At 37.8% G+C, this 22,773-nt stretch overlaps 1 protein-coding gene across 5 annotated transcripts in view; it reads right to left on the bottom strand.

The window, feature by feature from the left end:
* CDKAL1 (CDK5 regulatory subunit associated protein 1-like 1) overlaps positions 1-22,773 on the bottom strand; it is a 428,699-nt gene that overhangs the window by 336,358 nt on the left and 69,568 nt on the right. For all 5 annotated transcript variants that reach the window (XM_014941103.1, XM_014941106.1, XM_014941102.1 and 2 more), the window contains one exon: positions 11,217-11,301. In XM_014941103.1, the coding sequence (XP_014796589.1) occupies positions 11,217-11,301 (85 nt within the window). The remainder of the gene's footprint in view (positions 1-11,216; positions 11,302-22,773) is intronic.

Genomic DNA, 22,773 nt, shown 5'->3' with positions numbered 1-22,773 from the left:
AAATAAAATACAAAACCAGGAAATATCAGGAACTATAATTTCAAGATCAAATATCAAAGCTCAAAGTCGCAGCATCTGAAACTAAGGATAACCTGAAGTAAAAATCCCTTTTTCTGCTGCTGTTCTTGCATAAGAAGTTACGCATCCTGTATTCAGATTTCAAGTTAAACAAGGTATTTGTTTTCTGGAATGATATGAAAGAGAAGTTTTCACTGTACTTAGGAAACATCCATGGTTGAATCTTTTCTGACTTTAAGTAACATTTGCAATCGTCCTTCATTTTTCTTGAGTCAAAGGTATCATAATCAACAGCTCCACAGACAAAAATATGTTGTTTGATGCCTGGTATAAGGCAATTGCATGCAAGTCAGAAATTTATTAGAGAAACAGGCTACTTTAAGGATATTCCTTTCATGAAAAACCTCACAGCCAAAGACAAAATAAAAAATGGAGACATACTTAATTTTCATGAGAAAAATCCAGGCTACCCAATATGATAAGAGATATTCACAAATTGCTTCTACAATGAGTTTTGCTGTATTTTAGATAATTTTATTTGATGTTGTCCTTCTGAAAAAAACAAGCCTCTGCATCTTCACTACTAACTTTCCCTTGAAATCATGGTAATAAACTGCAACACACCCAAGAAAAACAACATGCTTTTTCCTATTTAGAGCAAATGTCTATACAGTTACTTGATTAGCATTTGTGTTGCGTTGGTAGCTGGAGACACTAAAAAAGGTCAGTTTCCATTGTGCTGTGGGCTGTAAAACCAAAACATGAAAAAGTTGATTATTTATCCAGTTAAAAGCAGTTATCAGACATTATCTCTTAGGAAAGTTTCAATTCAAACACATACTTGGAGTAAAAGAATTCTGCGGTCAACTGTTTTCATGCTGTTGGCCTGTCCTTCTGCTGTTTCTTCACAAAAGTTTAAAAGAGTTCACAAGTCAGAGGAAATGTTGCCTAAAAAGCTAAATTCAAAAGAAATAGTTGTCCATGTTCTTGTCTCTCACACAAGAGCTATGCACCAAGGGTCAAGATAGCAGCTGAGGTATTCAACGCCACATGTGAACGGCTCTATTGCATTGGCAATATCCCAACTTGCCTTGATTAAATATGCCTAAACAAAGTCTCAGTACACCATTGCAGTCCTTACAGATGTGCACGAGACAAAGGTCACAAATTACAACAAAGCTCAGTGTAAAAAGCAAGAGTTTTGTTGAATACAGACAAAACAGGAAAAAAAACCCCAAAATTATTTTTGCCCTTCCTAAATTTGCTTCCGACATAACCACACGATGACACCCTTTCAAAAGTATGAAAGGGGATGCTTTTTCCACTCAAGCTCACCCAGACAAGCAAGCATTTTTTGTTTTAGAACAAACACACATTAAGTATTGGTAGATGGTCTTTTGAACCAAAAACAAACAAATCCCACACCTGTCAGTACGGACAAGTTTAGACCGTATTGACTTCTGCATTAATCCTGCTACGGCAAGTTCCTGCAGGCTTTCCTCTGCTCCCTCCCTAGGAACGGTCAGGCTTGCCAGGAAAACAGCCAACATGCCCTAATTAGATAAATATTCAAAGCTATCAACCACCTGCTTCCAGCACTCAAGACATTAACCTTTTCTGCTCACTTCATCCACCTTGAAATGGTAAAGCGAAACACCTGTTAACATAAGGGGTTATATAATATGCAAAACACTGATTCTGTAAAGCTCATATCACCCATCTTATAACCAACTACAAGAGCTTCATATTGAACCGTACCTTTTATTGCTGTAATATTCATCATACACATTTTTTTTTTAATATACATGTGGGCAAAAGATCTCTCTTTTTTCCCCCATTTTAAACAGAACTCTCAATCTCTACTTCTTACTAAGACTCTCATTATAAAACTTTTAAAACAGCAGTGATCACTTAGTGTGGAAAATTTTACTTTCACCTTAGCCCAACACCTGTCCCATTGAAAAGTTAAAAGTTAGCCTTACTGGAACAAATAACCCTTCTTAAAAGCAAAGCAGAACCAATTTGCTGTTCTGATATACTAGATAAACACTCTGAAAAGCAAGAAAAGAAAAAAAACCAAACCAAACCAAAACCAAACACCACACCAAAAGATGCCAAAGCCTCTTTTATCTCTTAGACCTGTCCCTTCTGTATGCAGGCAGAACAAACCAAACCAACCTTCCTCCTGTCCCACATCATTTCCATGGACCTCAATTACAATTATGTCTTCTCTCCATGATGTTGTTACGTATTTGAGGCAAATCTAAAGAATCTTAGTCTTTTACACGCTTTTTAGTGCTGGAACAATTAACTTGCTTACCTCCCATGAGAAAGAAAGAGCAAATCCCCCCAACAGAAGGGAGATGAATGTCAGACAGCAGAGGCAGCAAGAACCCCAACTGCACACCCTCAAATTAATTGGAATTGGAAAGTTCAGCTAAAGGAGATCACTGCTCATCACACTGTGCCTGGATAAGTCAGATATCTTTCCAATGAAAAGAAAATACACCTAGCCTACTGTTTGAACTCATAAAAAAAGCAAACCACAATGTCTCAGACTCCTTTTATTTCCAGTAGTCCTCTGCTACCTCACCACTGTATGAACCACAAGTTCTTAATGAACCATCACCAGCTTTCTTACCTTTAGCAAATTAGCAAGAACATTTTCCACCTGCAGCCATGCTTAATTTCAAACCGTTAGTATTCTTCTCCCATCCCACCATTCACATTCCTTAATTTCATATACACAGAGGCAGTTTTTATTCTATTCCACACCATAACACAAACTAGATTTTTTCAATTTTTGTTTAATAGCCTGTTTTTTGAACTAGAAGTTAACCTGCTAATCTGAACTGTGAGTTTAATTGAGGGAGGAACTTTAACCAATGTGTTCAAAATTTAAGATTAGTACTTCAGAATGAGGCCTCCTTTGGTGAAATCATTGTCCTCATCCTGCTTAAACAGGTGAGACATTTTCAAATGGGTTTTAACATTCTTTTCATGCAAATGCCCATAACGTGAGAGCAAGCATAATTTTGTCCAAATTTCTCCCATCCCTCATAAAGCTGCTTCTTTAAAGCTTAAAAAGTAACAAAACAAAACTGAAACTTTTAGTCCAAAACGGTGCCTCCATCTTCCTGAGAGTTTCTCTTCTACCTGACCCTGGTGGCAAAGAGGGTGCAGCCAGCACTAAGAGCCCAACAGGAAGATCACATCCTCAAAGGAAGCATATGGTAGAACAGCATTAGGAACACTGAGAAAGAATACAATTCACAAAAGTAAGTATGAGCCTGTTTGGTGGGAGAGGTTTCCTAAAATTGTGCAATTCGACCAAGTCTGAGAAGAGGGGGAAGACGATCTGTTTTGTCTTTCAACTAAAGATAAGATCAGCAATGCAGTCTAAAGAGAATTAGATTCCCTTTTAAGTGTGGCTCATTTTCTTAGAGCAGGTTTCAGATGGTTATACATGCACGCAAGTTCTTGTTCTGAAAAAAGACCAAGTATGGCCATGTCTCCATTTTAGTTGATGAAGGGGAAAGGTGGAAGCGCTACTCCATAAACTACCCGGGGAGCTGTACTTTCCAAATCAGAAACCTTCCTTGTTTACCCGTATCACTGAAATGTAATAGATCTGCATCTGTTAGCAGAGAAAAGTGTATCTCGTATGTTTAGCGATGAACTACACTGATTTTCAAATGTCTGTAAACACGGCTTCTCACGCACCAGCGCTCCAGGAGCCTGTAGAGCTGGGGACCTGAAACTACAGCCCCCATCAAAAAGTTCAAATAGAGACACGTGAAGTCATGAAACAGAGTTGGCCTCTCATGACCCAGTAATATTTTCTTCTTTAAAATGGCAATCAAATATACATCTGTCCCTCTTGATCTGGCTCAAGGCTTAAAGAGTATCTAAAAGCTAATTACCCCCCTAAAGCATCCAAGGCTTATAAGCAGTGTAGAACTAAGGCCGCTCTAACCTCTCAGAGCACCAATATCATGGAGTACTTAAAATAGTCCCGAATGTGTTCATGTTAAAGACAAAAAGATTTCCAGAATAGTGTTTAAAAGTTGATTTTAACAGGCCCTGTACTTTTTTTTTTTAACATTGTGAAATGTTAAAGTGCACACAGGTTTATAACCCAGGCTTTTGCAAATCTCTTTTGCAAAATGTGGCCATGCAATGCATGTAATCACAGATGGTCCATAATCCTTTTATCTTCTAAACACGATACAATGGAAAACACCCAGTTCTATATGGTCTGCTTTTTCGCTGCATTTTATATCATTATGTCAAACAGCTTTTAACATTCTCTTTTACAGCAGAGATGTGTGCAGGAAAAGGAATGCACTCAAATGCAGCAAAAAAACTTCCACTAACAAACATCATTTAAATCACAGAATCCTTCAACAACAGCTACGTTTTCCATCAACCTAAGACAACACAAGCTTGAATGACAATATTGAGTAAGTTTAAAGAAAACAACAACCAAACAACTTACCCAATCAGTAAGTTTTTAAATGAAGATTTCCAGTGCAATAAAATTTTTTTTCTAAGCATATAAAATCATTCTGTGGCATTTGTAAACCAGAAAGCACGAGGCTACGCTCCATGGTAAAGCTTAACCAACTACAGAACAGTGAAACTGGTATTGCTCAAGCTGAGAAACGTTAACAAAACGAACATAAAAATAAAATTGATCTAAGTGTTTTGTAATATGGATGAGCACAGTTATTATAAAACAAATCTCAAATGCTGAAGTACAAAACTCTTTCTTCTATAAATTTTTGTCAGAAGAAATGCTGAACCTCAAAAGAAAAATCATTCGTCAAACACAAAAGAAGCAGTCAGGGTTTTCAACTAATTTGTACAATTCATATCAAAGATTAGAGTGCTATCCTAAAAAAAAAATTAAAAAAAAAAAAATCAAACAATGAGTTCTGTTACATTACAAAACTAATTTTACAACTTTAATTTTGGTTAATAGTGTGTGATTGCTGAGATCTCCCATGACTGTATAAATGTAAGGATTGTGCATAAACCCATCCACCAAGGCTTTGATGAAGCCAGACTGCAACAATCACATAAGCTTCTCCAGTTGTTCTTAGAAAAGAACAGTGAATTAAAACTCTAGTTAATAGATTTATAGCCACCATTTAAAACTTAGTAATTTATTTATCTGAGAAAGATGTTTCTCTTGCACACAAATACAGCATGTATCTTGAACACAAGCACTTCCTCAGTCTGTGAGTATGTGAGCCTTTCATCATGGCAAAATGATAGATTTTCATCAATGTTACCTGGACTAATTTAGGAGATCTATGCAAGAAAGACTATTATAGGCAACTTCTCTTAAAAAAAAAATATATATCAAGTTTCCTCCCACCCAATGAAGTCTGTTCCATGGATATTTTTACTTCAGACAATCCAGCTCTTCCCCAGATTTCTTCGACACAAGAGCTGTGGAAAACAACAGTGCTCCCAGCTACAGTTTTTAGAGCTGTTCTGTTACCTGAAGTACTCTGAACACAAACACTGAAAGCCACAGCAACACATGATTTCTATAAAATGCAGCAAGTGCAAGGCTATGACACTCATCTCAAATGCAGTGGAAGTGATTTCCTTATGCTAACAGGATCTATACAATAAATAGCTTTGAAATACTTATATTTCCTCTTCCAGAGGTACTTCAGAGATTAAACTTTGCGGTATAAACAAGTGTAAATCACAGTCTACTTTTACACTCAAAATGTATTAGTAAAAGCAAAAGGCTTAAAGCTGCTTTTAAAGAAAGTGGTAACATTTTATTTCACTTTAAAAGAGGGATTTGGGATTTTTGCTTGATTTGCAAAATGCATCATATAAATCACATTTGCAAATATGAACGAAGAAACAAAAAACCCTCTTTCAGTGTTATTTTCACTTGCAAAGATGACATGCATCAGAAAGCCCTCTTATCTCTGAACAAGCTTCTGTATTTCTTAAAGAATAACCTCCTTCTGTACTTAACATGAACACAATTGCATTTGGTGAACAGAAATTCTATAGTATCCAGAGGCACTTGTGCCTTTTACTCTTCAAATTAGTCCACTCGGTCCTGAGAGTCTTAAACACTTTGCATGGTCTAAGATCAAAGTCCCATTAAACTAGCATTTCAACAAATTCTGCAGGTTTTGATGCTCCTTCTAGCATAAAAGTGTGAGACCCCACACCTAGCGTTTATTCATGAACTGGTGAAAGCTGAAGCAAGGAGACAACTGGAAGCCACACAGTGCTACTTCAGTGCTAAAAGCCCTCACATTTCTGTCACAATTCATAGCTATCAGAAAGAAAAGGGCTGAATACACACCAGAGCATGCCTTCATGGGAATGCAGTAACATAGACATAGGAGAATTTATGTTAATGTGATACATTAATTAAATATATTATATTCAATAGCAAAGATGATTATACTAGTCAAACTTACTCCATACTATGAGACAAGCCATGAACACCTCAAGAGCACAACCACATCATACTCCCCAAAGTATGGTATCCTTTTGGCTGTTTCGATAAGATAGCCCCCCTGCTGTTCCCATCCCGAATACTTCAATTAGTAAGAGAACTCCTTAGGAAAAGCCCAAGTCCCTGAATGCATGCATGACTTGTAACAGCACTCAGGAAAGGATCAAGCAAGGGGGAAGATGGCTAGCGAGAAAGACACAACAGGCTCTGAAGGAGGTCAATAGGACAAGTGGTTTACGTATCTGAGGTGTAACAGTCAAAAGAAGAGTGAAAATCAGTGAAGTATGAGACCAAACAACAAAGTAACTTTATTTATTTATTTAAAGGATGCATGCTCTCGTGCATAATTCTCTTCAAAAAGCCTTAATAAATTTACCGTGGTTTACAGAAGCTAAGGTTAGCAGCTTATTGAATGTTTATTCTTGTTGTTGCTAACAGCCAACTTTTAAGCGAGCTATTCTAAAATGGAATAAATAATAGCAGAAAATGTCAGTCAACGACGTTCTGCCATTAGAAAAAAACAGACTAAGAGACCCTAAAGTGAACCATCACAGAATGACCCAACATCCCGAAAAACAAACCCAGTAACATCTTCTGAAAGAATATTAATAATACTTTACTTATTCTTCATTACTTATACTGCTTATAAATAAGACACCTATATACTTTTACAGTTAATCTTATAAGTTGGTTACACTGGCAAAATATCAAGTCCAGAGCAAAAATATCAAACCCAAACATTATCACGAAAAACAAGGATACAATTGACCTAAATGCAGATCATAGGCTACCTTTAAAAAAGTATTTTTATATTCTAAATTCTAAAGCAACATAAAGTCGAGTTCACAAAACGTTGTAAGCAAACAGTAAGACAGTTTCAAAGTCACTTTAACCTTACTACAACACTATCCTAAAGGAGTTCAAAACAGAGTAATATCCTAGCTCTGCCCATCTCAAGGGAAAAGCCAGCTCGGATCACAGGGCAGGGTGAGGAGTTTAAGGCAGGGATGTCAGACAAGGACAAACTCCCTGGAGGAAGTATCCCAAGCACTTTGCTGCATTTAGTGCAGGAATGCATTCTCCAAAGGAATTGTGCTCTATTGGATCTGACTAGTAACTGGAGACAGAACATACCTGCCACTATAAAAAGAAATAATATGAAAGGGAAAACACATCCCATTCCATAAAATATCTTTAACTTCTGATTAACTGGGCTAGAAGGTTAAAAAAGCTCAGCAGTTACAGAACCAGTTGTGGTAGCAGACAAAAAACTACCTCTGAGTAAGGTAAAGGTCCTTGAATCTAACCCACCCCAACGCACTTAGTACCTCACATAGAGTTTTGTGGAACCACGTCATTACAGGCTTTAAAAGCATCAACGTCATTCTGTTCAACGTGAAACAATGTGTTTTCAGGGGCACTTTCTGTATACATAGTATAGCAAGGATGCTAAGGGTTTCTGCTTTAGGTTTGTCAGGGTTTTATGAACTGTAACTTAAAATTCAAAAATCCTTATGCTTAAGTCACTGTACACAGGCCAACGAAAAAGCAGAAGATCAAGCCCTGATCAACTAATACCTGATCTGGGATTGCAGCCACTCACAGATACTGAAGACTGGACAAAGAGGTATTTCCCATGGCATGCTTTCCCTGCCAGGAGAACCCACCACTTCAGCAAGAGTTCAATACCACTCACCAGGGGGATTTGTCCAGTTCTGGACTCTCCAGTTCAAGAAGAAGAGGGGACAGCTGGAGAGGGTACAGCAGAGGTCTACAAAGATGATTATAATCCGCACTTCTGAATTCTGGGGATAATGCATATTCTGTGATATTTAGCAAAGTATTAAAACAGAAAAACAGAGTTACTGCAACATAACTGAGCCCCCCTGTACCAAATGGGGACTACTTCTGCATGGTGTTCTTCACCTCACTTCTTAATGTTAGTTTCTTCCTTTTTTTCACTTGTTCAAGGGATTATTTACCTTTGCTTAACTATTTACTTTACACAGTCATCTTGGTCTTCGTAAGTTGCTTGGTGGAAGTTACCTGCTTTAGTTCTTCTTTAATTAATTAAAGGAAAAGTAGGAGATAATGTTTGTTTGTTGGAGGATACAAATTATTATTTTTTAAACTCCACCTGTTTAATTATACTGGGAATTCCTTATTGCTATTGCCTACCTCTGCCTTTAATCTTACTTTAGGATGAACCAGCTGAGAATAAAATCTGCACAGGAAAAGCTCTTGATTCCCACCCATAAACTAACAGCCTTTAAGCAACTCTTTGCACTCCATATCATCACCCTGGCTCAGCAGCTTCAACTGTATTGATATTGAAGAGCAGCAGACTACTTCTAAAAAATATACGCAACTCTTTGCACTCCATATCATCACCCTGGCTCAGCAGCTTCAACTGTATTGATATTGAAGAGCAGCAGACTACTTCTAAAAAAGGCACAGAGAAAGGCACAGAGAAAGGCACAGAGATTGCACTGTCAGTTGGCTTGTACCATCTATATACATCTACACTTCCAATGCAAAGGTTCCAAGAGTTTGGGAGTGGTTTTGTTTTGTTTTTAAAAGAACATCAGATATAAAAAAAGGTTGAACCTACAGGACTTGTTGGGTCCTGACACATCCTTTGGCACATGGTATTACTGAGAAATCAGCTTCTCAGACATTCTTCAATCACCAGCGTGAACACACTACCGCTGGTTTGAATCAGGGCATTTTAAAGTCATATATGAAAAAAGAAAAAAGTTACATAGCAAAAACTGTTTCAGAGGGCAGAGAATACACAAAACTGAAGTAATTCTGCCACATGACGTTCATAATGCTATAAACCACTTTCAGCCTGATTTTTTTTTTAATTTGAAAGAATCATCTTACTGTGCTGAGTATTAATTTTTCCACTCAAAGTATGTTTGCTTTGACAATCCAGATACTAAATGTTTAATTTTTTTATTCATCCAAGAAAAACAAAGATCTTCATAACAAGCTGTTATGACAGGATATAATGGCAGTTAGTTTTGTATCACCCAAACTTCATGCATTGAGTTTGTTGTTAAGACGTATTTGGGAGAAGTTGTGTTCTTTAGAGATACAAGCTTTCCTCACTATTGTAAAACCCAAATACAGTAATAGTTGCTCTTTTCTGAGCTGGAGGATGTTTAATCTTTCAGTTCCAAGTCCCATGAAAGAGCACCCACTATGGTTCTCTCCCCTACATTTAATGAACATTATAAAAAATGGTCAGAAATAACAACAAAAGTTGTCTTTCTCCATAATTAGCAACTGCCAGGATCTGAGAGCAGCAAGCAAACGATGCACACTGAAGGAAAGGAGTAACTCTCAGCAAAGAGAAGAAATATCCCACGTGTCAGAACAGAAAGAGTATAGGGAGAAGTAGGGAAAAAGAGGTATAAACCCAGGCTACATACACCATCAGGCTCATTAATAGAGCAGCAACAGAAACATGAAGTTCAAAGAAATATTTTTGGTCATTTGCTTTTAGTTAGACCTTCTTTCTTAACCAACTCCATTCTACTGGTTAAAGGACACTCACCATACCACATCAATTCTGGCACAGGATTAGTAAAATAGAAAGATGGCCACAACTGAACTGGAAAAGATCTTGTCATCAGTTCTGTTGGCCAACACACACTAACTGGAAGTATTCTGGGAATAGCTTCTTAATTTTTTTATTTATTTTTTTTTGGCAACATCATCAAGTGCAACACCAGCAGTCAGCAAGTGAAGCCCTCTGAGGGGTGGAGGAAGCTTCTGCTGTGCCACCTACTACAGGCAAGCCATTTCTCCATTTCTGTTCCAGGTTACAGCCCTGGGACACTGTTAGTAACTCCAGCACTGCAAGCACATAGTTTATATCCAGCTTCTCTCTCCTCTCTACCTTCCTGAGCATGGCAACTGCTTATTAAAAACTATGTTTTTCTAAGCAAAATGGATTTCAACAAACAATCCATCCACAGTGCCCTACATTAAACAAATGGCTGCATAAATAGCCACACTTGTTTACTAAAAGCAAAATCTACAGGAAACATACCACAATATTTATTTATACTGGGTAACGACAGCTGTAAGTGTACAGGTTTTCCAGTTACTCTCGTCAAAACTATACTTCTGGGGAAGCCAGGGGCAGAAGTCACTACCTCATCATATTTTTCGACATCATCAAAATATTACAGAGAAATAAAACACATTCTTCACAAGACTTTTATTATAGGCTAATGAGTTCAACTTAAGAAAACGTATAGTGAAATAGTTTTCAGTATGTACATGATTGCCCTTTTAATTAGAAGGGCCTGACTATGTTAAATTTAAGTAGAGGAAAAAAAACCAGCCTGAGAATTCACACTTCTGGAAAAACAAATATTCAACTCTTCAGGAGAATATTACAACATTGTCTTGAAAAATGATATAGAAGCCCCCATCTAAATAGGTCAGCAGTTCTCCTAAATAAGTGTATTGATAATCACTTGCAAGTTATAGCTAATTCAAACAAAAAAATATACTGCACCTTACAAACTGCTTCTAGAGAATTCAGCATTGTAACACTCAAGCTCAGCACACTTCTTGCTCTAAAACCAAAATTTCTTCTAGATTGAAAATACGAACCTTTTAAAATTAAAATGTGCAATATTCATTGATAATTAAGTATTTTTTGAGGGAAACAACTTACTTGATTGAGTTTCTGAAGTGGTCCTCAGCAGGATTTTTTACTGTGCAACTGTTCAGCAGCCATAAATCTGCTTCAGCAGAGTTGTCTAGAAGACAAAGACACAAATCTGTGTTAAGAATTATACAACCTGTCAACTCCTTTATAACATATTTTAAAAAAAGACCAAACTTAGCCAGAATCAATAAGATGACTACTTGCAAAATGACTTTATATTCAACATTTAAAGCGATCACATTCTTGGAAGGGGTTTGTTATTTGTTTGTTCTTTTGTGTTTTGGGAGGAAAAAACAACAACAAACACACACGAGCACTTCCGTTGTACCTTTGTTGGGTTTTTTTTTGCAAAGGAAGAATAAACAGTTATCTCATTTACTAGCTGAGATGCTACTAGGTTGGACACCACAGATAATAAAATTAAGAAGAGATGGTTGCTACTCCCAAAAATGCACACTCCCGAGAAAAGTCTGGCCTATGCAAAGGGAAAAAGATCACCAAAATGCATAAAGGTGCTTTTTAAACCAATAAAGTAGTCAATAAAGCAGGTTTCACTACCAAAATGAAATGCCTGCTTCGGCTCTGCCATGAAATAGTACAACAAAAGAGAATTTATAAAACACAAATCTCTATTAATGAGAAAAGTCAATGTAGCTAATTTGGCAAGAAACATGCATATATCTAGTTCAGATTGTATCTTAGCTATGGTATAATTATAGTTCAGCAATTTTCAGACAAAAGATATTCATACAAGGAATATCTGCCTCCATTCAGATAAGCACATAATTTTCTTCAAGACCCAAACCTTTCTCTATGTTCACAACCTATTGATGTGTAAATGTATTAACAGAACTGAATCCCAGAATTATCTGTGGAAGCACATATATAAACTCTAATCCTGTAAAACATGACCCATAGCACAGAATTACCAGCAGAGTTATTTTCTTGTGAAGCCAGAGCTGCTTTTTTCAAATAAAAGAACAAAGATAATCCATCTCAAATATCCAAGTGCTTTAGAATTCATCAGAATAGCTCGTGTCAGTTTGGCTAAGAAAAGTTGTGTCACTTTTGCTACTATTCAGTACATCCTGAGTACTGAAGTATTGACTGAGGTATCTTTAAATAACATAAGGCAATGAACAAAGAATAGAGCTAAAACATCATTTTTAGGATGCCTTGTTTGAATTGACATCCTGCTAAAGCAGAAGAAAGCTTGCAAAGATTTAAGCATGTTTATATATGCGCTCATCATGAATATACCCACATAAGCATGAATATCCTTTTCCCACATATGCATTCCTTTTTCCCCACATAGACATAACTGACCCTAAAATCCTAAAAGTCAATAATTTTTCCTTCTGTCTCATTGCCATTTTATCCAAAGAAATCATAGAATCATAGAATCATTGAGGTTGGAAGAGACCCTTGGGATCACCGAGTCCAACCATCTACCCTACTCTAAAATGATCCTTTACAACTAACTATCAGTCATTTAAGCTAGAAAGCTGGTAAAATGAAAATAGCACATAAAATAGCAACCAAAGGACATATTTATCTCAAGTAAGAGAAAACATTCAGAAGGTTTCTAATCTTTGTTGACAGAAATTATATCATTAACTTGGATCAAACACTGGCCTCTTCTGTCACAGGGAAATGCTACAAGGGAGTAATCAAAATTAACATTCAGACCTTAAGCTATTTTAAACATAAAGTGAATGTACCAAGATCGGACCCTGTCTTGACAGGAAAACACGACCATGTTCAATTTTAGCCTATACAGAAGTCAAAAAAAAAGTGGAACGAGCCAAAGAATCTCTCCTCCAACACAGGCTGCATGAAAACAAGGTTTTCATACTAATGAACCTACTATTACTGTTAGAAAGATAGTTAAAAGTTGATCAGGAATGATGTATAGAAAAGCAAAGAAAGGTACAGTTTCAAAATCAGAAAAAGGGTGAACTCTTGGCCCAGTCAAATTCACCAAGTATGAAAACACATTTTTAAAAGAGTTTTCCAATAACACTGCCAAAACTTTTTATTTCTTATTCTTTGCAGCAGCGTAAAACTTTTATAAATTCAGCTCCCCACCCATAACACACCCACCTGAGAATTGGAGGGGACACTAAATAACAAGAGGCTGACACTGTAAGTCAGGCAGGAGGCTGGGAATCCAACAGACAAGAGTTTCAGTAGGAGTCATACATTGACGCAGAGAACGTCAATTCTGGGCTTGGTTTCAGTTCCTCCTTGTGCTATGGTCTCCACATGTGAAGGAAGAGGTAGCCTCACTATGACAATACTTCTCCCCTAAAGCTAAAATAAAATCCCTTTTCTTCAAAACAGCACTGGAAAAACTAACACATGTAAGTTTAGAAGGACCTTACACACTAACCCAACAGGAATCATTTCACACAACAATCTGGATTCCAGGCTATTCATATATTATCTCCTTCACTGGGAGTCTGAGGGACAACAACTGCAACACTTGCACATATTTTGCATGTGGAAATCTCCCAAATACATCCAAATTCATTTCTTCATAGGTTTTACCTTCTGCAGAACAGAGGGTGTAGAATAAAAGCTTCTGCAGACTAGAATCTTCTGAGCGGTTTTGGGAAAAGGAGTCTCATTAATGTATACATCTAAAAAGCATTTAAGAAAAATAGAAATTTAGCAGAGGCTTGTCCTCCTCTTGCTGCAATAGTATTATTGTATATTATTTAGTTGTTCTATTTTTGTATTTATTTTTTAATTCATTTTCATATCGACTCTCATTTGAAGGGACTGTCTATATGTATATCCATACCTACATATATATAGGTATTAATCAATATTCTGGCAAAAGTTGATGCCAGTGCTCAATGTATGCCCAAAGAAAGCATAACATAGCTCTGACAAATAAGCCCAGGCTTCGAAATACATGCCTACATGGGCAGTGGAAGACAGACCTGAGGTTTCTCTGCTCTCCAGGAAGCATGAAGTATTTAGGTCTGGATGGTCAACACCATATGAACGTAGCACTGTGCCTGCTAAGGCAGCCCACGCACACTTCCTTGGAAGGTCTCCACCTACCACTTTTTCCAACTCCAGCCTCCAGCTTGTAAGGTCACAGTGAAGCTGGGATTCATTCGTTCAGCAGGTTGATGCCAATCATCCTCAGAAATCTCCATTAGACCATAAGGTGATGGAGAAACCTCCAAAATTTCAGTGTAGAACAGAGGCTTGTGTTTGGAAACTCTCACAGATCTGACTGAAGAAGACAATCTAACTTTTACAGAAGGTTTTCCAGCAACTCATATATAATGTGACAGACAAAACTGAAGGAAGAACTGTGAGCACAGTGAACATCAATTATGGTAGTGAATATGAGATACAGGTGCCCCTTTCTATATCCTGCAACAAACTTCTCTAAGGGGATCTTTCCTTCTTCAACTTGTTTTTTCCATATATTCAGCCTAAAGATACTTTTAAAATTATGATATTTTGCTGCTGACCCTGTTTCCATGTGCTACCTATACACTTTCCAGGATGTTAAGACATTTTTAGAAAAAAGTTATGTCAAATCAGCATTGTATTAAATGCTCAAAAACACAACTCAAAACCATGTCCTTTTTGCATTGTGACATCTTTTCCATAAAAGAAAGGCTACACTGGAAGTAAACCACAAAGTCTATCATACTCTCTGCAAAACAACATAGAGTACAAAGAAACCTAAAGGTCATGGAAACTTCTGAACACTTAACTTAATTGGGAAGCTCTGGAAAACATGAATTGGCTGCATTAGGCAATACTAAGAGGATAAAATGGCAAGAGTCTGAAACATCAGTATACCTACAGAGGAAAACAATATTTACAATTCTTTTCTAACTAGCATTTTTGGGTTTGTTATCATTTTAGAAATCATAAATCAGAAGAACATCTTAAGAAGACCATAGTAATACTATCAGTCGAAAATTAAACAATTGACTTGGTTTTGCCCTAGTGTTTTAACTTAAGTCCTTTTTCTTTCAATTCTTTTTCCAAAACTTTGTTTTCTTCCAATCCTCCCCAAACCACATCTCCTTGAAAAATCAAAACACACACAGAGCATTGAAGTAGAAGAAACACAGATAGCGAAGCCCTAAAAGAATAACTTTATTCAGCACATCATGCCCCTCTGCACTGAAACTCCTACCAGCACTGTTTGCTCAAAAAACATGACTCAATTTGTATGACATCCTTCTAAATCCTGTACATTAATCTGTGTAACTTCAACCTGAAAGACCTTTCTCTACAGTCACAGAACGTTCTCCCATGGCCTTTCCTCCAGCTCTCCTTGCCCTGTTCCTAAGCTCTCTGCGAGTCTTCCTTCTTGTCCTTTCTAATTTTCCTTTACTTCCAACTCTCTCACAACAGATGTTAAGTCCAATTTCTCCATTTTAATGTGCTGTATTCTAGCCCCAGTTCCACTTATGGACCTCCCCATTAGCACTCTGTCCCCCCTTGCCTCCATCTTGGCATTTTATGCTCTGGAGCCAGACCCAGTAACATTCAAGTTATGTATCTGGAGCATGTGCTCACAACTGGACTCCATGTGAACCATCTCCCCCCAAAAGACACAAAAATCTAAGCGTGAGGACATCTCACAGCTAATTACAAAAGTCATCCAGCATCTTGACTGGAAAAAAAGTTACCAAACTTTGTATTTTCTTTCAACATCCCTCTGTCACAGAAACCCAACTCTTATGCCCTGGGTTACTGAAATTAGGTGCTGGTAACTTAATGATTTCTTGTGCCACTGGGCATTGAGGGGCCTCAACAAGTGTTGGGAAAGAATCTCTTTCATAAATATTAGTTCAGAAATGCTGCGAGTAATGAGTGCAGAAGGAAGGTACATCTTCCTCTGGGGACATGAAGTTCAGTTATTTGTTTCTAGACAATAAGGTTTGCTTGGCAGAGGAAAAATACACTACAAATACACAACAAGGTTGAGAAGAACAGAAGAACGCCTTTTCTGTTTTTTGCCTTTTTTTTTGCTTTTTGCTTTGCAGACCTTTCTTGGCACACAAAATACTTAGTTACCATTTGCTAGCTCTCAATATTTCGTATCAGATATCGTTAACTACCAACTCTGATATAGCCCTTCCAACCCAAACCATTTTATGATGCTATGATTCCATGTCTTACAGAAAAGATTCCAAACAAGCACTTTCCTTTTGTCTGCTGCCTCAACAGCAACTACAAATCAAAACCGCAAGTTATCATGAACTTCCAGATGGTTTTTGTTTGAAATCTCAGAGCCATGTTTATCAGTTCCCCCCTCCTAAGACCTACCATGCATTTACCAATGATACAAAACACCCAAAACGCATGCTGAAAGTACTAACTTTGCAAATATCTTTCAAAACAGTCCCCCTTGTCCCTTATCAGCAGTGTTAGGATGTAAAATATAAAAGGGTCAACTTGATTGCAACGTGACTCCTGCTTTCTCATTTTACTTCTGAGATATTCTGGTCATAACAAATTACTTCATCCACCGTTAATGAAAATACAACTTGGTTCACCCTGTGAGTATCTTATTTAAAGCTCCATAAGGAAAGACAGGCTGCTTATCAAATCACGTAATGTGGACAGGTCTTCATTAAAGAAATAGTTCTCCCATCATGCCTCTTGCCCTAATTTAAACTGCAAATATGCAAAGTTACTATTTTTATTCGCCATTAACATTTCCATTACTGAGCTAATTGCGCAAGTGAGCTTCTCCCTTTTCTCCTGGTTTTAAGAAGTTGAGTATTTTTAGCAAATTCATTCTTGAGTGGGTAGACATCTCACAACAGCAGCTACTGCTGGACGACAGACAGGTTTTATAAAGCATTCCAGATCAGGATTGCTGTGTCTGCTACCAAAGAACATTTCTCTCTGTCCAAAAGAGAGGTGCACAGGGACTGTCCACTGAAGACATCAAAGAGTAGGAACCGAGCATGTTTGAACGCATAAGTTCTAGCTAGTTACACTGAGGGGAAAGAAAAAAAAAAAAAAAAAAAAAAAAAAAAAAACAAAAAATTATCCTCTTTCTTTTACTTACTGTTTAACATGCGCTTTGGAGGCAGAGAATTAATAAACCCAGTACAGAGTTAACCTGACATAGGCTGCTGACCAGAGGGGAAAAAAAAAAAAAAAAAAAAAAAAAAAGAAACAAACCAAAAATCAGTGACACTATTTACTGGATTCAAAATACTACCTGTTAAATCCTTGCCTCTCTTCATTTCAGTATGACAGACAAGTAACTCAATTTTCTTTACTCATGCACACTTTCAAGTCTGTCTGTGATGTTTCTAAAACAATACTGTTATATTTCCATTCACCTCTGAAAGCCTATTCCTAAATAAGAAGTGCACTATAACACACCTCTCTCTTTTCAACCATTTAGGTAGTAGCGTGCAGCTACAGGGACAAACTACTGAACTACCAGACAGTGTCCCATTCAACCTATTCATGACCAGGAACCTTGCCTTATCACTCCCTCCAAACAAACTCCTTCAAAATATAGTGAGTTTGTGGCTGGAGTTAGCCAAGGCCAGCAGAACAGCTTATGGATTCTGCTGCTATCACTAAAACTAAGGCCAACTTTGAGGTTACTCAGAAGGTATCGTTCAACTAGAACTTGGAAAAATACAATAGCTGAGCACTGGAACTAACAATAATATATTTATAAATAGCGTAGACAAAAAAAATCTGTATTTCATAGCATGCATGTTAACAGAATCCTTCAGGCCTGGCACAGGTGTACTGAACACAGGACACAGCACAGAAGAAAAGGCATGAGAAAGAACAAATTTTGTACCAAAACATCAACTATTATAAACATTACATTCTCCTACTGTGTGACCATCAGTAGCACATAGTCTTATTTGCATTGGGATTCTGAAGCAAGTAATCCATTCTTTAAATCCCTTCCATCTCTGCCCTAGACGCAGCACAGGCTGCAGCCTGGGTCCTAGATGATCCTTGGAGCAAGCCACCTTTTTCTTCCACTTTCTACACGCTTATGTCAGACTTAGAGGCTGCTCCAGCTGCACTCCTGCTTGGAGCAGCACAGAATCTCATCCAGGCACACAGAGCTGGGCAGGCTTTAACCCATCCACCCTTAGCGACACCTAAGATGCGCAAAGTCATGAACAGCAGAATTAAATATACTTTGAAGATTTACCTTATTACAGTGTCAAGAGTCCAGTTAGATTATAACTTTCATTTCAATTTCATTTCAATTCCTTCTGCAATCTCCAGCGGATTTTTCTGCCTGTTTACCCAGCCCAAGCAACAGGAATTGACAGTTACTTTGCTATTTTTGTTCATCTTCTCTAACTCACTGAATTTTCCATTAAGGCACCTAAGAATAGTTGAGGTTGTAAAAAGATTTAGATTCAAAATGGTGAAACCCAGAAATGTTTTGTTGTTGTTTTTTTTTTTAAGAAAGCTACCACAACATCTGCCACTGAACAACGCATACTTCTTCCTATCAAGAAAGGGACCGATCACTTCAACATCTTATCTGCTTGCTATCTTTGTTGATCAGAACAAAATAGATAGTTCAGTTACATCTGTCTTCAGCTCTGGGAACAGTGCTGTCTGCCAGAAATATTTGAATTTGTGCTGGATTTTATTCTACGTTCTACCGTTCCCCTTGTCTTGTCAAATGGCTCCCAGATAGACATCCTGAAAAAAAGGTACCCCATTTATGAGTACAGATCCATGACCACATTACAAACTAAGATTCTTCCAACGTGACATGAGCTTACGGGCTACCTTTTTCTTGTGGCTCTCTGTTGATACCAAACAGTAAAAGGTGTCTCTGCACATGTTATATGCTGAAGACAGAAGAGGCAGCCTGAATTTTAGCTCATTCCTTCAAATAAAGACTTCACTACTTTTCTCAAAGTGGATCACACCTTCAACAAAACAAGGTCTTAAAACAAGAGAGGAGGAATCTCATTGCTAGGTAAGAGGTGCGTTGGCAGTAAGCATAGCCAGGGTCTCTTCAGCCCAGTACCACCTAATGTTAAGGCACCCAAATGATCCTGGGCACCAGAGATGCAGGTACCATAGCTCGGTGCTCTAAGGTGGGCACTTCATCCTGCTCCTGAGCACAAGCATAATCTTGATGCATTCCACGAGTTGACTGATCCTTTCACCTCACTGAAGACTTAATGATCGGTCTTAATAATTTCAATATGAAAAGTACTAATGAGCGATTTATCAGTCTCTCAGGGAAAGTCCCAGTACATTAGAAACAAGGTCAAGTAGCCCATTTTAGTCAGACTGCACTACAGCAACATACAAATAACTCCAACAACTCATTCTGATGATTAATGCGGGTAAAATTTGTTTTGCTGACAGAATTTGGAAAAATCCCAGAAACTCCTCCTCTAAGTCTTAAGTCTGCTTGCTCATACACAAATAGCACATGCAGTATGATTCAGTGCTTTTTTGTCTCTTTGTCCTCCCTACAAACAGCTTCATATGCAAAACACAAGTTATTCAAATGAGCAAATACAGACTGATTACTTCTACCTTAGTCATTAACAGTCCGAAGTCAACCATCAACAAAAGAAGTCTTGCATAATACCATGCAACTGAAGTTCCAAAACACATTGCAAATCCTAACTGATGTACCTTCAACACCCACATGTTAAATATGCACCCAGCCCTACACCAATTCCTTTTCAACTTATAAATGTAGACAAGCAGTTTCAGAGTTGCTATAACTTCATCAAGCCAGACAGGATGCCTACACAAAAGCCAAGATGTTCACCAAATTGTCCCTGACTTCAGGTCTATTCCTAAATGCAAAGCCACTGCCTAGACTCATTTGCACGAGCTATTCCAGTTTACATCATTTACAGGACAGATCAGTGATATCCAATAACTTTTTGACGTCAAGTTTTAAGGCATCCAAAAAAAACAGCCCTTCAGTAATTTGGGAAGCATAGTGAATCAACAGAAAACACTGAACAGCAGATTAAACTGGGTGTTTTCTATGGGATAAGATAAAAAAAAAACCTCAAAACTAAACAAAACCACCCTCCCAAAAAACCCAAAACAAAACCAGATTATAATAATTCTAACTCCATATGAGTGCTCAAACACAACTCTTGCAGATGTGTTACCAACTGTCTTAGAGCACCTACTGAAGTCTAACTACTGCCTTAGAAGGATGACAGCTCCCAAAGAACCTCTAGCTTTCATGGGGCTCACTGAAAAGCAACTGCATTCACATTTTTCGGTACAACACTTTAGGAATCTCCACTTGCTTTCTTTGTAGTCTCGGAAGAAATCTTACTTAAGAGCGATTAAAAGGATTTGATTATGTTTTACAGATCAGAATTTCTAAACAACTGGTAAAATCTAAGTGAAACCGATGATGTTGAGACCTGCAAGACAGAAAATGCAAGTGAGAAGTGTTGTCTAAACTATTCATTTGCAAATATCACGTCCTGTGGTGTTTTTTAAGGTACAAAAAATACTACAGTCAAGCATAAGTAACTAATTTCATATGCAGGCAGCAAAGCCACAGGTGAAGAAAAATGAAAATTTTATGTTTTCCTGTACACGTCATATGATTCCATATGAATTTGCTGCAAACAGTAATAAATATTTCAGAATCAAGAAAGATTGACTGGGATCTGCCCCAGGAAGGGCATTTTAATCTCTCTTAGGTGTAACGCTCTAACAAGCCTCACTTAAAGAAATGCTCCTATCTGCAGAGATAATGAAATGTTAACAGCTTTCCCTCATTATGTCTTGGGGAGAGAAAGAAGAAAATATACATTGAGGGATGCTTCAGAGCTATCACGCACCCAGGTAACAAGCTGCTGGGCTAGGTACAGCAGACAGAAACTAAGGCCTTTATAATATGCATTGGCATCCCTTGAATTACCTACTTGGTGAAGCCTCTCCCACTTCTAGTCCATGCAAGCCACAGATACATCCAACAAAAGGATGCTCCAAGCAGCGAAGTAGAAGATTCTCCAGTACAGCAAAACTGCCAAGCAAATGAGGAAGAAACTTTGCTTTGTTTCAAGTGTAATATAAAATAGGTCTTAAGTAATTAAATACCCTAAATGAGACCATAAATGCCTAACATTAATCTGGAGAGCAGCTTTACTCCACAGATTTCTTACTTTTTCACGTCTACAGGCTGCCCCATGGCACTGAACTTCCTCACTTCCACAACTTCCAAATCTCAATTTATTTTCACAAGAGCCAGGATTAGGGTTTTGCTGTAGTCTGCAAATTAAAGCTAAATTTTATTCCTGTATCTGGTTCACAATCTTTTTTCTCTGAATTGTGTCTGCATTAAGTTGTACCTAGAAGCAATTTATTGATTTCAAATGCCTTGCTTCCACTTATTTCTCCTGATACCTAATGCCACAGGGAATATGGATTTAGGTTCCATCTACCACTTTTAAAAGAGTTAAAATATATAAGCTATTTGAGCCAGATATGTCCAAACACTTATTAAATTGTAGCTTCCGGCTATTTATTGACTTTCTCAGAACTACCTTCACACCTCATCTATTTGCTACTTTATCAGTTTTCTGAAAAGCAGGAGATATAGGCTTAAGGTACCATACCCTGCAGCCAGATAAGCCTTTGCTGTGGTTAATTCCCAGCCATCATCCCCAGTTCAGATGATCAGCAGAATTTAGTGCTTGTGAAAGCTCCAGACTGAGCACAGCGGAAATTAAAGTTCACTCTTTACACGCACAACCGATAGATGCAGGGCAGCAATCAGCAGTGCAAGCTTCTTCACAAAAATCCCACCAACAGGCTCTCGTTATGCTTTGTCTACAAACATTTAGGACAAAGTAGCAGTTGTGGTTCTCTGCTCATTTTTCCAGAATAGTTAAGGAAGTCTATTCATGGGAGCAGAGAAGAGCAGAGATGCACTGGGAAAGACAAACACAGACCAAGCACAGGCAGATGGGCCAACAGGCATCCCAGCCCCACCTGCCCTTTTCTCCATGTCCTGACCCAGGCTGGACAGCCCCACCAGCACATGCAGCTGCTACAGCGGGGATGTGCCCCTCTATGGTCTCACTGTCCACTCACACCATTTCTCCAACACTTTACTTGCAACTGATTTATCTAACAGCGTCTAAATGAACAGATGAGGACAGAAGTAAAACAAGACACTGGACGCTCAAAGCAGTCCCTTAAAGAGGTCAAGTATTTCTGTACCAATACAGAGATACCCATTACAGCCTCAAACATGATTTCTCTATCCTGCCTCTTCCCCATCTTGATTGAAGGTTTAATTAATGTTCTTGTGAGACAGCCAGCTTTGTTAGGTTCCTGTCATTTGTACAAAAAAAAACAAAACCAACAAACCCAAACAAAAACAACCAAACAGAAGATATTCTTCCAGTACTAATAAGGCTGCATACAATAAGACAAGCCTGTTTTGAAACTTTCAACAACATTTACAAGTGCCAAAAGTTCAAGTATGCCAGTTTTGCATAGAGAATTGTGGCTTTATGGCCCCAGAGTGGTCCAATTTCATCAAGAACAAACCAGTCAAACA

This window comes from Calidris pugnax, unplaced genomic scaffold (assembly GCF_001431845.1).
Source record: "Calidris pugnax isolate Ruff unplaced genomic scaffold, ASM143184v1 scaffold8, whole genome shotgun sequence".
NCBI classification, from domain to species: Eukaryota; Metazoa; Chordata; class Aves; order Charadriiformes; family Scolopacidae; genus Calidris; species Calidris pugnax.
The sequence above is the reverse complement of the archived record's forward strand: the minus strand, read 5'-3'. Positions and strand labels throughout refer to the sequence as shown.